Source organism: Oncorhynchus keta, chromosome 9 (assembly GCF_023373465.1).
Source record: "Oncorhynchus keta strain PuntledgeMale-10-30-2019 chromosome 9, Oket_V2, whole genome shotgun sequence".
NCBI lineage: Eukaryota > Metazoa > Chordata > Actinopteri > Salmoniformes > Salmonidae > Oncorhynchus > Oncorhynchus keta.
Window position 1 is genome coordinate 36,527,015 of NC_068429.1, and position 16,680 is coordinate 36,543,694.

Consider the following 16,680-nt stretch of genomic DNA (forward strand, 5'->3'; position numbering starts at 1 on the left):
TCTAATTCTCCCTCCCCCTTCTATCTTGGGACTGCAAGGCCTGGCAGACTTCTGAATAATTTTATGTAGCTCATATTGACCATTACTGTGTTCCACAGAAAGTATTTGACTCCAGCCACAAAATTAAGGAAATTAGAAGGGGGCCATTTCAGCAAGGCTGAAAGCAAAATTAGAGTGTTTTAGAGTGTTTTAGAAACATCTTGTAATGTTTAAGAAAATAAAGATAATATTTGTATATTATCACACAATAACACAAAAATATCACGGAAGGTTAAGTTTGTTAACAAACATTAAATAGGAAGTACAAATTTAAATATTTGCATAATAAGATGTAAAATGACAAATCAAATATAAAAAGACAATAAATAACAAACAAATTGGAAAGCTGCAACAGCTCGACTGGACATATAGTCCACTTTTTATGGAAAGTTTTCCAGGTGATACTGTCGCCTGGACCTCAAGCCTAACCTCGTCCTGACAGGCAGCGCAGACATAATCCTCCAATGATGGGATGGTTTTCATACAGGACTGGTGGAACCATCGTGGGCAGAAGTTACAACCAATCTGAAATTTATGATAAAAAATGTTAATACATTTAAAACATTAAATACATTTTTTGAATTACAATGATTTCATTATCAGGGTAGCCTAGTGGTTAGAGCATTGGACTAGTAACTGGAAGGTTGCAAGTTCAAATCCCTGAGCTGACAAGGTACAAATCTGTCATTCTGCCCCTGAACAGGCAGTTAACCCACTGTTCCTAGGCTGTCATTGAAAATAAGAATGTGTTCTTAACTGACTTAAATCAAGACAAAATAAAAATCAGACAAAGCAGATAATACTACCTCTAGAAATATTACTGATTATACAAATTTGTACTTGTAAAAATGTGCCTTTAGAAGTGAACAAGCAATTACCAAGATAGTGTCTTCCTCATTATTGTCCACCTTCCCACAGAAGTGGCACAGTTAGCTTAGGTCATCTATCAAAACATAATGTAATCTAGTCTATACATCTTTACATGTACAGTCGTGGCCAAAAGTTTTGAGAATGACACAAATATAAATTTGAATTGTGCATTACTTATACTCTCGTACTTACTTTCAAGGCAAAGACCCCACAAGAAGTAACATCTTGTTGGCATGGGTGAGGAAGGGTACCACACGCCCATCTGGAGATACTACACCCCTTCTCTCTCAGGAATGATCTGAACATATATGTTAATAAAAGTACAGCATTTTGAAACACTTTATTAATTACAATATATAGATTAATAACAGTTTGGCATTTCAAATACTTTATTGATTTCATTGTAAAAAAAATATTAAAAGCAGTTTTAAATGGATCATCCTGATGAGATTACATACTTACATTTGTTTATATCAGTAGCTGCTGCTGGTGTGGTGGCTGTGGAGGCTGCACCTGCTGGTGTGGTGGAGGAGTATGGCTGCACCTGCTGGTGTGGTGGAGGTGGAGTCCGCTGGTGTGGTGGCTGCACCTGCTGGTGTGGTGGCTGTGGAGGCTGCACCTGCTGGTGTGGTGGCTATGGAGGCTGCACCTGCTGGTGTGGTGGCTATGGAGCCTGCACCTGCTGGTGTGGTGGCTATGGAGGCTGCACCTGCTGGTGTGGTGGCTATGGAGGCTGCACCTGCTGGTGTGGTGGCTGTGGAGGCTGCACCTGCTGGTGTGGTGGCTGTGGAGGCTGCACCTGCTGGTGTGGTGGCTATGGAGGCTGCACCTGCTGGTGTGGTGGCTGTGGAGGCTGCACCTGCTGGTGTGGTGGCTATGGAGGCTGCACCTGCTGGTGTGGTGGCTATGGAGGCTGCACCTGCTGGTGTGGTGGCTGTGGAGGCTGCACCTGCTGGTGTGGTGGCTATGGAGGCTGCACCTGCTGGTGTGGTGGAGGTGGAGTCCGCTGGTGTGGTGGCTGTGGAGGCTGCACCTGCTGGTGTGGTGGCGGAGGCCGCTGCTGTGGTGGCTGTGGAGGCTGCACCTGCTGGTGTGGTGGCTGTGGAGGCTGCACCTGCTGGTGTGGTGGCGGAGGCCGCTGCTGTGGTGGCTGTGGAGGCTGCACCTGCTGGTGTGGTGGCTGTGGAGGCTGCACCTGCTGGTGTGGAGGCTGCACCTGCTGGTGTGGAGGCTGCACCTGCTGGTGTGGTGGCTGTGGAGGCTCCTGATTTTATTTTGTGAGGGATCCGACGAGTCTCCTCTATATGAGGCCTTACGTGATCCACGCTTATTTTAAGTCCGTGCTTTTCTCAGCGAGACCTCGAATCGTATATATGGCCGAGATAGTTGGGATCTAGTTAAATCAAATTAAATTGTATTTGTCACATACACATAGTTAGCAGATGTTAATGTGAGTGTAGCGAAATGCTTGAGTAATCTAACCTAACAATTCCACAACTACTACCTTATTCACACAAGTGTAAAGGGATACAGAATATGTACATAAAGATATATGAATGAGTGATGGTACAGAACGGCATAGGCAAGATGCAGTAGATGGTATAGAGTACAGTATATACATATGAGATGAGTAATGTAGGGTATATAAACATAAAGTGGCATAGTTTAAAGTGGTGATACATGTATTACATAAAGATGGCAAGATGCAGTAGATGATATAGAGTACAGTATATACATATACATATGAGATGAGTAATGTAGGGTATGTAAACATTGTACACTGCTCAAAGAAATAAAGGGAACACTAAAATAACACATCCTAGATTTGAATGAATGAAATATTCTTATTAAATACTTTTCTCTTTACATAGTTGAATGTGCTGACAACAAAATCACACAAAAATGATCAATGGAAATCAAATTTATCAACCCATGGAGGTCTGGATATGGAGTCACACTCAAAATTAAAGTGGAAAACCACACTACAGGCTGATCCAACTTTGATGTAATGTCCTTAAAACAAGTCAAAATTAGTCTCAGTAGTGTGTGTGGCCTCCACGTGCCTGTATGACCTCCCTACAAAACCTGGGCATGCTCATGATGAGGTGGTGGATGGTCTCCTGAGGGATCTCCTCTCAGACCTGGACTAAAGCATCCGCCAACTCCTGAACAGTCTGTGGTGCAACGTGGCGTTGGTGGATGGAGCGAGCCATATATCCCAGATGTGCCTAATTGGATTCAGGTCTGGGGAACGGGCGGGCCAGTCCATAGCATCAATGCTATGAGCCCTGAGGAACCCAGGGCCAACCGCACCAGCATATGGTCTCACAAGGGGTCTGAGGATCTCATCTCGGTACCTAATGGCAGTCAGGCTACCGCTGGCGAGCACATGGAGGGCTGTGCGGCCCCGCCAAAGAAATGCCACCCCACACCATGACTGACCCACCGCCAAACCGGTCATGCTGGAGGATGTTGCAGGCAGCAGAACGTTCTCCACGGCGTCTCCAGACTCTGTCACGTCTGTCACGTGCTCAGTGTGAACATGCTTTCATCTGTGAAGAGCACAGGGCACCAGTGGCGAATTTGCCAATCTTGGTGTTCTCTGGGAAATGCCAAACGTCCTGCATGGTGTTGGGCTGTATGCACATCCCCCACCTGTGGACGTCGGGCCCTCATACCACCCTCATGGAGTCTGTTTCTGACCGTTTGAGCAGACACATGCACATTTGTGTCCTGCTGGAGGTCATTTTGCAGGGCTCTCCTTGCACAAAGGCGGAAGTAGCGGTCCTGCTGCTGGGTTGTTGCCCTCCTACGGCCTCCTCCACGTCTCCTGATGTACTGGCCTGTCTCCTGATAGCGCCTCCATGCTCTGGACACTACGCTGACAAACACAGCAAACCTTCTTGCCACAGCTCACATTGATGTGCCATCCTGGATGAGCTGCACTACCTGAGCCACTTGTGTGGGTTGTAGACTCCGTCTCATGCTACCACTAGAGTGAAAGCACGACCAGCATTCAAAAGTGACCAAAACATCAGCCAGGAAGCATAGGAACTGAGAAGTGGCCTGCAGAACCACTCCTTTATTGGGGGTGTCTTGCTAATTGCATATCATTTCCACCTGTTGTCTATTCCATTTGCACAACAGCATGTGAAATGTATTGTCAATCAGTGTTGCTTCCTAAGTGGACAGTTTGATTTCACAGAAGTGTGATTGACTTGGAGTTACATTGTGTTGTTTAAGTGTTTCCTTTATTTTTTTGAGCAGTGTATTAAGTGGCATTGTTTAAAGTGGCTAGTGATACAAGTTTTTCATCAATTTCCATCAATTTCCATTATTTAAGTGGATGGAGTTGAGTCAGTATGTTGGCAGCAGCCACTCAATGTTAGTGGTGGCTGTTTAACAGTCTGATGACCTTGAGATATAAGCTGTTTTTCAGTCTCTCGGTCCCAGCTTTGATGCACCTGTACTGACCTCGCCTTCTGGATGATAGTGGGGTGAACAGGCAGTGGCTCGGGTGGTTGTTGTCCTTGATGATCTTTATGGCCTTCCTGTGACATCGGGTGGTGTAGGTGTCCTGAAGGGCAGGTAGTTTTCCTCCGGTGATGCGTTGTGCAGACCTCACTACCCTCTGGAGAGCCTTACAGTTGTGGGCGGAGCAGTTGCCGTACCAGGCGGTGATACAGCCTGACAGGATGCTCTCGATTGTGCATCTGTAGAAGTTTGTGAGTGCTTTTGGTGACAAGCTGAATTTCTTCAGCCTCCTGAGGTTGAAGAGGCGCTGTTGCGCCTTCTTCACAACGCTGTCTGTGTGGCCACGCAGTCGTGGGTGAACAGGGAGTACAGGAGAGGGCTCAGAACGCACCCTTGTGGGGCCCCAGTGTTGAGGATCAGTGGGGTGGATATTTTATTACCTACCCTCACCACCTGGGGGCGGCCCATCAGGAAGTCCAGTACCCAGTTGCACAGGTCAGGGTCGAAACCCAGGGTCTCGAGCTTGATGACGAGTTTGGAGGGTACTATGGTGTTAAATGCTGAGCTGTAGTCGATGAACAGCATTTTCACATAGATATTCCTCTTGTCCAGATGGGTTAGGGCAGTGTGCAGTGTGGTTGCGATTGCGTCGTCTGTGGACCTATTGGGGCGGTAAGCAAATTGGAGTGGGTCTAGTGTGTCAGGTAGGGTGGAGGTGATATGGTCCTTGACTAGCCTCTCAAAGCACTTCATGATGTCGGAAGTGAGTGCTACGGGGCGGTAGTTGTTTAGCTCAGTTACCTTAGCTTTCTTGGGAACAGGAACAATGGTGGCCCTCTTGAAGCATGTTGGAATAGCAGACTGGGATAAGGATTGATTGAATATGTCCATAAACACACCAGCCAGCTGGTCTGCACATGCTCTGAGGACACGGCTGGGGATGCCGTCTGGACCTGCAGCCTTGCGAGGGTTAACACGTTTAAATGTTTTACTCATGTCGGCTGCAGTGAAGGAGAGCCTGCAGGTTTTGGTAGCGGGCCGTGTCAGTGGCACTGTATTGTCCTCAAAGTGAGCAAAAAAGGTATTTAGTCTGTCTGGGAGCAAGACATCCTGGTCCGCGACGTGATTGACTGTAGACCCTGCCACATACCTCTTGCGTCTGAGCCGTTGAATTGCGACTCTACTTTGTCTCTATACTGACACTTAGCTTGTTTGATTGCCTTGCGGAGGGAATAGCTACACTGTTTGTATTCGGTCATGTTTCCGGTCACTTTGCCCTGGTTAAAAGCCATGATTCACGCTTTCAGTTTCGCGCGAATGCTGCCATCAATCCACGGTTTCTGGTTTGGGAATGTTTTAATCGTTGCTGTGGGTATCACATCACCGATGCACTTTCTAATGAACTCGCTCACCGAATCAGCGTATTCGTCAATGTTGTTGTTGGACGCAGTGCGGAACATATCCCAATCCATGAGGTCGAAGTGTAGTTTGCCCCCTTTCCTCTGCACTCAACTTTCTTTCTTGCCCAGAGTACAAATTTTAGATGTATTATTGTTGTTATTATTTTATTATTACTACTGTACCTACATTCTTAAAAACTAAGACAGAAAAGTGTAAAAAGAAAAATATGCAGGACAAGCCATAAGAGGAAAAAGCACAATGGGATGGGGGATTGAGGGATGGGTAGAGAGAACAGTAGAGGGCTTTGAAAACTATTATTACTGCAACACATTACCAAGTTCCAAACTGCCTCTGGAAGCAACTCTAGCACAATAACTGTTCGTTGGTAGCTTCATGAAATGGGTTTCCATGGCTTAGCAGCCGCACACAAGTCTAAGATCAACATGCGCAATGCCAAGCATCGGCTGGAGTGTCAAGCGTCTGCCGCCATTGGACTCTGGAGCAGTGGAAAAGCATTCTCTGAGTGATGAATCACGCTTCACCATCTGGCAGTCCGACGGATGAATCTGGGTTTGGCGGATGCCAGGAAAACGCTACCTGCCCCAATGCATAGTGCCAACTGTAAAGTTTGATGGAGGAGGAATAATGGTCTGGGGCTGTTTTGTATGGTTCGGGTTAGGTCCCTTAGATACAGTGAAGGGAAATCTTAACACTAAAGCATACAATGACATTCTAGACGATTCTTTTCCTCCAACTTTGTGGCAAAAGTTTGGGGAAGGCCCTTTCCTGTTTCAGCATGACAATGCCCCCATGCACTAAGCGAGGTCCATACAGAAATGGTTTGTCATCGGTGTGGAAGAACTTGACTGGCCTGCACAGAGCCCTGACCTCAACCCCATCGAACACTTTTAGGATGATTTGGAACGCCGTCTGCGAGCCAGGCCTAATCGCCCAACATCAGTGGCCCACCTCACTAATGCTCGTGGCTGAATGGAAGCAAGTCCCCACAGCAATGTTCCATCTAGTGGAACATCTAGTGGAAAGCTTTCCCAGAAGAGTGGAGGCTGTTATAGGAGCAAAGGGGGGACCAACTCCATATAAATGCCCATGATTTTGGAATGAGATGTTCGACGAGCAGGTGACCACATACCTTTGGTCATGTAGTGTAGCTACCAGTGGTGTAAAGTAAAGTATAAATACCTTAAATGACTACTGAAGTAGTTTTTTTAATGTGTACTTTAATTTATTATTTATATTTTTGACTACTTTTACTTTTCTACATCCCTAAAGAAAATAATGTACTTTTTACTCCATACATTTTCCCTGACACCCAATAGTACTCATTACATTTTGAATGATTAGCAGGACAGGAAAATGGTGAGAACATCCCTGGTCCTCCCTACTGCCTCTTATCTGGCGTGCTCACTAACACACATGCTTAGTTTGTAAATTATGTCAAAGTGCTGGAGTGTGCCACTGGCTATCTGTAAATCTGGTTTGCTTAATATAAGGAATTTGAAATAATTTATACTTTTACTTTTGATACTTAAGTATATTTTAGAAATTACATTTACTTTTGATACTTAAGTATATTAAAAACCAAATACTATGACTTTTACTCAAGTTGTATTTTACTGGGTGACTTTCACTTTTACTTGAGTCATCTATTAAGGTATCTCTATATTAAGGTCAAGTATGACCATTTTGCACTTTTCCACCACTGATAGCTACTGTAACTATTTAGCTTCTTGTACCCGTTGTTGGCGCTTGTTGACCCGCAGTGTTGTGCCAGTCCCGCTTGATCTGGTGCGATTCAGAATGGCCATCGACGATCTGTTTGCATCGCCAGACTCAACTCATTGTCCCGTTGTTGGCTTTCCATAAAGGGTTCATCAGGCCCACTCAGGGTCGATCCCCTATCACACAGATGGCTAAGGGGGCTTCTGTATGTGTTTCCACCAATTCCCTTTCCCCCTCAGGTAGGGAGGACGATCAGTCTCGAGAGCGCATCTTTTCTACTTGTTGCTCCACTTTGGCCACAGCAACCATGGGAACTCCCTCTCCGGGCAGACCTCCTTTCACAAGCGAAAGACAAGCTTTGGCTCCCCAATCCCAGCATACTGAAGTTGTTGGTGTGGTCCCTGAACATGACCTCCTTGTAGCTGCAGTGTTGTCCTTCTTGGTAATTGATCAAATTCAGGCAACCAGGGAATCCTCTATCTGAACCCTGTATTAAGTGGCATGTCCTCAGGAAAAGGTGTCGACCATGCAGAATTGCCTTTTCCTCTCCAATTTCTGTCATTTTGACTTTCCTCCAGGAGCTTCTGGCTGCAGGGAAGTCCCCATCTAAACTCAGCAAAAAAAGAATCGTCCCCTTTTCAGGACCCTGTCTTTCAAAGATAATTTGTAAAACTCCAAATAACTTCACAGATCTACATCGTAAAGGGTTTAAACACTGTTTCCCATGCTTGTTCAATGAACCATAAACAATTAATGAACATGCACCTGTGGAACGGTCGTTAAGATACTAACAGCTTACAGACGGTAGGAAATTAAGGTCACAGTTATGAAAACTTAGGACACTAAAGAGGTCTTTCTACTGACTCTGAAAAATACCAACATCTCATCTGCGTGAACGTGCCTTAGGCATGCTGCAAGGAGGCATGCGGACTGCAGATGTGACCAGGGCAATAAATTGCAATATCCGTACTGTGAGATGCCTAAGACAGAGCTACAGGGAGACAGGATGGACAGCTGGGTCCGTCATGGTCTGGGGCAGTGTATCACAGCATCATTGGACTGAGCTTGTTGTCATTGCAGGCAATTTCAAAGCTGTGCATTACAGGGAAGACATCCTCCTTCCTCATGTAGTACCCTTCCTGCAGGCTCATCCTGACATGACCCTTCAGCATGACAATGCCACCAGCCATACTGCTCGTTCTGTGTGTGACTTCCTGCAAGACAGGAATGTCAGTGTTCTGCCACGGCCAGCGAAGAGCCCGGATCTCAATCCCATTGAGCATGTCTGGGACCTGTTGGATCGGAGGGTGAGGGCTAGGGCCATTCCCCCCAGAATACTGACTGTTACTTTTGATTTTGAATCCCCCTTTGTTCAGGGACACATTATTCCATTTCTGTTAGTCACATGTCTGTGGAACTTGTTCAGTTTATGTCTCCGTTGTTGAGTCTTATGTTCACACAAATATTTACACATGTTAAGTTTGCACACAATAAACAAAGTCGACAGTGAGAGGACATTTCCTTTTTTGCTGAGTTTACATTGAAAGGGTATAGGGCAGCCACCTCTATAGCTCATAACCAGGGACACACCCTTTAGTTTCGAAATTCATGAAAGTTGCCCGCAGGCTACGGCCATCCAAGGCCCCTTCAGTACCCTCATTGGAATTAGATTGTTGTCCTACGATCACTTATAAGTCCACCATTTGAGCCCCTGTCTTCACTTGAGCTATGTGAGCTCTCTGTCAAGACTGCTTTTTATTGACTATTGTTTCAGCCAAGAGTGTTGGAGAATTGCATGCTTTTTCTACCTATCCTTCATACCTCACTTTAGCAGAAGATGGATCTAAGGCAGTGCTTTGGTCAAATCCAGCATTCTTACATAATAAAGTGCTTTCATCGTCACATGGTAACCAGACCTTAACAACGCGAAACTCCATCTTAACTCCTCTTCCACAGTTACTTTCCTCAAAAGTATGTATGTACGTGTAACGGATGTGAAATGCTAGCTTAGTTAGCGGTGCGCGCTAAATTGTGTTTCAATCGGTGACGGGCCGCGGCTTTTGCGGAGCGATGGGTAACGATGCTTCGTGGGTGACTGTTGTCGATGTGTGCAGAGGGTCCCTGGTTCGCGCCCGGGTATGGGCGAGGGGACGGTCTAAAGTTATACTGTTACATAAGGGACCTAGTTTCAGGCGTTTATTTTACGCCTGCTACGTTAGGTAACTGCATACAATCATACTCCCCACCCAGAAACAAAATGCTATTTATCATGAAATGTCTTGATGTGAATATGTATTTCTTTTTTGTATTTTACCCCCCCTGTTCGATCTTGTCTCATTGCTGAAACTCCCCAACGAGCTCGGGAGAGACGAAGATCGAGTCATGCATCCTCCGAAATATAACCTGCCTAACTGCGCTCTTAAACACCCGCAAGCCGCATCAATGTGTCAGAGGAAACGCTGTTCAGCTGGTGATCGGAGTCTGTTTGTCAGGCACCCGGCCCGCCACAAGCAGTCGCTAGAGTGCGATGAGCCAGGTAAAGCCCCAACGGCCAAACCCGGGTCTGTAGTAACTCCTCTAGCACTGCGATGTAGTGCCTTATACCCATACGCCACTCGGGAGGTTCCCTTATTTGCACAGGGGGAAATTCAAGCAAGGAACAATAGTACACACATTTCAGAACTCATGCACAGATATGCACCCATGTATTGCAATAATGAATATGAACACTCTTAAATGATCAAAATAGTTGTAGCAAAATTCATAGAAAAATGATCTGAGCCTCTCAGGCTACACAATATCCATAAATACTCAGTCATCAAAGTCCCGTTAAAAATGCTGGTGTGCAAACGTAAGTGTAGTCTTGCTAATGTGCTGTAACTTGAGTTCTCTCCCCATCCAATAAGGTCTGCGTGGGGTTCCAGCTTGTAAACTGTCCCATCTTTAATATCCTTTTGTGTGGCATCCGTGAGAAATAACTTGATAAGACTAAAGTGGGAATAAGTGCCCTTTATTTCTCTCAACGGCTTACTCCCTATTGTCCTCATCAGCTGTTATAGGATGATCCATAGCTGGTGTGCGTTGGTGAAGCCTCAGAGCCATTTGACATCTGGCCTGTTTTCATCTCCTCCTGACCGGCTGTGATTCGACTAGACTCCTGCAGGCCCAGGCCTGTGGTCTCAATGGGCAACAGCATGGACGCTCCTGTGGCCAGCAGGCAAAAGATGCAGTACACAGACAGTGTGAGGTACACAGACTTCTTGAGCAGCACCTGTATGGGCCAAAATAGCTGGAGGTTAGCAGTGCTGGGGAGCCAGAGGGCTGCGAGTCCTCTGAGGGGGCAGGGTGTCTTCGATTCGAATGAAGTAAAACAAGGTCATGATTACCTGTGACACAAAGGGAGTTAGAAGGGCACCCACCCTGGCCATCCCACTGCAGGTCCCAATGCCCAGAGCTCTGGTGGCTGTGGGATATACCTACAGAAAAAATCATTTATACAAAAAGTCCTCAACAGCAGAAGCTGTGGTTTTGGATGTCAAGTACCTACTGATGGAGAAAAAAACGCTTACCTCAGGCGTGTAGACATAAGCAACTTGGAACCCCCCAGTGATGAATGCTCTGGCGATGAAGATGAAGACTGTCAGAGCTACCCTGTAGACCAAGTGTATGAGACATCAGCAGAGCATGAACACAGCTGTCACCCCCCACACAGTGTTAAGAGAATGGGTGAAGCCAAATCAGTGACTAACTGGGCCAGTTCAGATTGAAGGCCCTTGATTACCAAGGTTCGCCAATCTTGGACCTGGTCAAGGTGAAGAGTGCACTTACCTTCCAACACAAGCGTACAGGGGCAGAATGCACACAGAGAACATCAGGAAACACATTGCCATGCTTTTCTTCCTGCCAATCCGATCGATCAAAAACAATGTCACAAAAAGACCTGCAGAGACAGGAGAAAAATGGAAATGGACATACAGAATGTCCCACTCAGCACATCAACAAAACACAAGATTCAGTTCTGTTAAATTACTGCTGAACAGTATCTATGGTATATAAATGCCTTAAATATCATTCACCTGGAAATTCAGCTAAGGTGGTCCAGAGTAGGTCTTTGTAGTCATCTAACGTCAAGTATTTGCATTCCAGGTTGCACTTTGGCTCAGTCTTTGCACCTTGGGTGATGACTGGAGGTACATGTTTTTTAAGTCAAAGGTTCTAAAAGAGCAACTAGAAGGGGCAGGCTTGCAGGACTGTTTACCATGTTTGATCGTTAGGGCGCTGCAGGAGTTTCTCCTTAAGACTATCAAAAAGGGAAGTTTCGACCTTTCAGAGTAACATGCAGACAAGCTGTCACTCACCACCACATGCATCTCCTGCCTGGAATAGCTCAGTGGTCAGGAGGACCAAGCCATAGTAGGAGAAGGCATTGGCAAACCTGAGACAGAAACCATACAAACACAGATCACACAAAGGGACCAACTCTGGGTTTCTGAGGTTCTATGAACTGGGAGGACGGGGTGCACTGGTTGAGCTAATGAGATGCCTGTATAATGAGAGCAAAATCGACCTACCATATAAACCACAGGAGAAGGGTGGTTCTGCGATATTGAGGAGTTAAGAGATCTCGGATCCTACCACGCTCCTCCTGCTTTACAAATATATAAAAAGCACACCCGAGCGATTGTCGTGAATACACAAAAAGTTGTCAGCTAAGATGGTCTCAGATAAACATATACCACATGAATGCACACACCACACCAATTATACGGTTTCACCTGTTTATTGGCAATAAGCTTCCCAAGAGGCATGGTCTTCCCATTGTCAGCAGCGATGTGTCTTAACGTTTTCATAGCATTTTCCCTGTTTCCCGAAAGCACATCAAAGCGAGGACTCTCAGGCAGCCACTGTATCAGACGCAGACACGTGCATATGACACACTTCATCCACTACCTATGTGTTCAGTATCAACCACCTTTGTGCTGCATGTCAACCATTGTCTCAGAACCATAGGTACTGCAGGGCTCAGTTCAGTCGTAATACTTACAAAACAGAAGATAACAAAGACCACCAGGGGTGCAGTAGACAGGCCAAGCAGCCACCGCCAGCCCATGGTAGGCATGATCCAGATGGCCAGAAGGACCTCGAACACAGCGCCTAGGGCCCAGAATATCTGATGGCCGCCAAGACAAGAGGATTAAGCACTGTAGGATGGAACACTACTCCAGAAATGGTTTATTTTCTTATGAGATAAAAACTAATGCAATAGAACAAATATGATTAAAGGCCAGTGGACAGAAAGTACCTGAATCAGCATAATGCAGGTGGCCCTTGACTTCCTTGGGAGGAACTCGGAGTACAACGTCACCCTGAAAGAAGATGTCCATTAATGAACCTAAAAATGACTTTTCTACCTGATGCAGAGCACAATTATGGGGAATTCAAATAAGCACGGCACACAACATTAACTTCTATAGGTAATAGGGTTGCCCGGTATTGGTCAGAAAATTAGCTATAAAATAGGCTATAAAATAGAAGGTTCCACAGCATCAGTTACATTCAGTACAAAATAAACTACTAACAGTCAGAATTTTATTAACAAAAGGCAATATTTTCTAGTCCTGAATCATTGAGTCTGGAACCAGTTCTATCAATCAGACTCAGGGCTAAAAATACATTTGTTTTGTTCCTGGTTGGAGCGTTATTGTTGCTCTGCCATCTTCACAGGTCTAACTGTCCCAAGAGAGAATGTCAGTGTGCTACAATAACAGCGTTCTGTTAATTCAGCCTGATCAGCTCCACTGCAGATAAACCACATTTAGGAAAGGTTCAACTCGGATTGAGAGACTAACGCAGTCATTTCAAAGACATCAGTCATTTCAACAGTACTTTACAGTGCATCTCCATGATACTGTTAACGTGGCATTTAGGGTGAATTTATGATGATCGTCTTTCATGTACGACTCTTATCATCTTGGAAATCTGGACAGTGACGTTGTTGTACAACAAAGTCTGATGTGTTCTATTCCACTGTATTGCAACAGAGTGCGGCACTGAGGAAGCCAGGTGTGCTGTATGTGCCTTATGGAGTACATCACTCACGACTGTGGGGCTCCTCCAATGCCAAAGCCCACCAGGCCGCGCAGCACCATGACCCAGCCATACGCCGGGGAAAAGGCACTGAGGAAGCCGTAGTATAGGACCCACATCATGCACATCGTCAGGCCCTGTTCACCACACAAATACACAGTGTACAAGACATTAGGAACACCTTCCTAATACTGACATTTTGTCCTCAGAACAGCCTCAATTCTTAGGGGCATGGACTCTACAAGGCGTCGAAAGCGTTCCACAGGGATGCTGGCTCATGTTGACTCCAATGCTTCCCACAGTTGTGTCAAGTTGGCTGGATGTCCTTTGGGTGGTGGACCATTCTTGATACCCATGGAAAACTGTTGAGCGTGAAAAACCCAGCAGTTGGCATCCAATACATTGCATTACTGCCCCCAACTGAACCATAAAAATAAATCCATTATACTTCGTAATACGAAATAAAATAACATCCTTCAAACTAGCCCTACACTCACAAGCCATGTCTCAATTGTTTCAAGACTTAAAAATCCTTATTTAACCTGACTCCTCCCTTCCATCTATACTTACAGTCGGCCATTAAACTCCGAAGAAGAAGATATGAATTGCATAGGTGTGCCATTCAGAGGGTGAATGGGCAAGGCAAAAGATTTTAAGTGCCTTTGAACAGGGTATGGTAGTACTGTAGGTGCCTGGCGCACCAGTTTGGGTCAAGGACTGCAACACTGCTGGGTTTTTCACACTCAACAAGGGCAGCAGGTAGCCTAGTAGTTAGAGTGTTGGACTAGTAACTGAAAGGTTGCAAGATTGAATCCCCGAGATGACAAGGTAAAAATCTGTTGTTCTGCCCCTGAACAAGGCAGTTAACCCACTGTTCCTAGGCCGTCATTGAAAATACAAATTTGTTCTTAACTGACTTGCCTAGTTAAATAAAGATAACATTGAAGTGTATTTAACAGGTGGGATCATAGCTTTCACCTGGTCAGTCTATGTCATGGAAAGAGCAGGTGTTCCTAATGTTTTATACACTCAGTGTATTTCACCATCAACATGACCAAATCATAGCCGTAAGATCTCAACCTTGTATACATGTTAAACAATTGCAGACTGAAACTTACTACTTTTCTGCCGTACTTGTCAGATATATTTCCCCATAGAGTCGAGCTGAACATCATCCCAATGAACACCACCTGAGAGAGAAGAAGGGACCCGATGACATCACTGGAACATTGACACCCAATGAATGATGATTACTACAAATACTATCCTATTAAAATGTTGGCTGTATGCCTTCAGCATTTCCTCTCTAGCTGGTGGCTACCCTCACAAGCCTATATGATTAGGTCTAATGTGATGATGACTACATGGCGTAATCAAACCCATGAGATAAAGCTTATGAGAGAATAACCCCAGTCTCGATGCCTGAGAGATAATGTTTTGGTGACAGAATGAGACTGACCGATGTTAGCATAGCCACCTTCCAGCTGGGCAGCATCCACTCACAGTGCAACTGAGGGGATATGACGCTCAGGATCATCATCTCCATGGCGTCCGCCATCTACAGTAAACACAACATGAGGGTCAGTGAGAGCAGCTCATGATTAGAAGGGGTTGTTGTTCTACAAATTAAAAAGATTTAAGGTCATGTCGGTCATTTGGAATCAATCCCACTCTCTCACCCATGACAGTCCAGTAAGGATAGAAAGCTTCCACTGAAACTTTCCAAAGCCAATGGCCTCCACTGCATCCTCCACTGTAAATGTATCTGACAGGGCAGAGAGAAAGATGTGGTCAAGTTATAATAAAATCCCAAAACAACATATTACATGTTCTATCGTTCACAAACTTTCCCATACATGCTGCTTTTTCTACATCAGACCTACCAGGAATGACTTCATTCATATTATGAACCATGATCAGAAATGGTTACTAAATCAATGTAACAATTGAACAAGCGCTAACGTGATATTAGGTGCTGAAAGATGATGTCAGAAGAGTATTCTAGTTGAGAGAGATTGATTGGTTGTTGAACTGGCATAGACGCTTGTGTATAATTAGTGTTAATTGGATGAAAAGTTGGGTAACATTCAAGATAACAATGCCACATGTTGAAAATAAATGTATAGGTGTTCTCGTATCAATAAGTAATGGTAAACTGAGAAATAGTGTTGATGAATTGAGTGGACAGTGGTTTAGTCAAGCTCAAACTTTGGGAGACTTTGTATGGTTCAGTATTTAGTTTGAATAGCATATTTTCATAAATCCATGGGTTCAAGAGCATCGGGTAATTCTAAACGACGAATGAGCAGCGTGTGGACGAAACAAAATATAAATCAGTATGTGAAACCTTCAGTGGGGTCCTGTCTTGTCCTGCACTCCCCGAGGTCCACAGTCTGCATCCCCGTGGTGTACACCTCATAGTCTCCACACTGCTCCTCCTCATCGTGACGCAGACTGTCTCCCGCTGTGCCACGAAACGTCACCACACTGAAACCAAACCAAATCTTAAACAATACAGAGAAAGCAATAGATCTAGAGAATGACAACATCCTGATGTGACTTCCTGAACGTCATTGGTTTATTCCATACGGAATCTACTGTATTGTCCGTGATGACTATTCAATAGGCTACTCAAACTACTGCAAATTGAGAAAAGATGTGACTAAACTGAATAAAAAGAAGACGAAACACTACTATGAAACAAATAAAGACTGAAAATAAAAAGATTTGATGCACCTTAAATGAAATGTTGGGCAAAAAGGTCAACTCAGCTCCATCATTCATTGAATTAGATGGCTCATTCATCACAGAACCCACTGATATTGGCAAATACTTTGATGATTCTTTTCATCGGCAAGATCAGCAAACTTAGGCATGACATGCCAGCAACAAACACTGACTCTACACATCCAAGTATAACTGATCAAATTATGAAAGACAAGCATTGTAATTTTGAATTCTGTAAAGTGAGTGTGGAAGAAGTGACAAGCCACCGGGGTCTGACAACTTTGATAGAAAATGACTGAGGATAATAGCGGACGACATTGCCACATCTTCAATCTAAGCCTA

At 45.0% G+C, this 16,680-nt stretch overlaps 1 protein-coding gene across 1 annotated transcript; it reads right to left on the bottom strand.

Annotated features, from left to right (window-relative positions):
* Positions 1–10,198: 10,198 nt before the first annotated feature.
* LOC118387677 (synaptic vesicle 2-related protein-like) lies at positions 10,199–16,175 on the bottom strand. The gene is made up of 15 exons (XM_035776290.1): positions 15,959–16,175; positions 15,291–15,376; positions 15,071–15,169; positions 14,730–14,801; positions 13,624–13,748; positions 12,827–12,890; positions 12,569–12,694; positions 12,300–12,428; positions 12,096–12,169; positions 11,883–11,959; positions 11,601–11,708; positions 11,353–11,464; positions 11,094–11,175; positions 10,911–11,000; positions 10,199–10,795 (listed from the first exon to the last, which is right to left on the bottom strand). Exons 1-15 carry the CDS (start codon positions 16,158–16,160, stop codon positions 10,571–10,573), a joined length of 1,671 nt encoding a protein of 556 aa, XP_035632183.1. The 5' UTR covers positions 16,161–16,175; the 3' UTR covers positions 10,199–10,570.
* Positions 16,176–16,680: the final 505 nt, after the last annotated feature.

What these genes read in the sequence shown, in the direction of transcription:
- LOC118387677 (XM_035776290.1), bottom strand. Translation starts at nt 16,160, where the DNA reads ATGTTGTCATTCTCTAGATCTATTGCTTTCTCTGTATTGTTTAAGATT. An exon ending in ACAAGTACGGCAGAAAAGTA is followed by an intron (nt 13,749 to 14,729) that starts GTAAGTTTCAGT and finishes TGTGGTGAACAG; the next exon opens with GGCCTGACGATGTGCATGAT. An exon ending in CTTATGTCTACACGCCTGAG is followed by an intron (nt 11,001 to 11,093) that starts GTAAGCGTTTTT and finishes TTTTTTCTGTAG; the next exon opens with GTATATCCCACAGCCACCAG.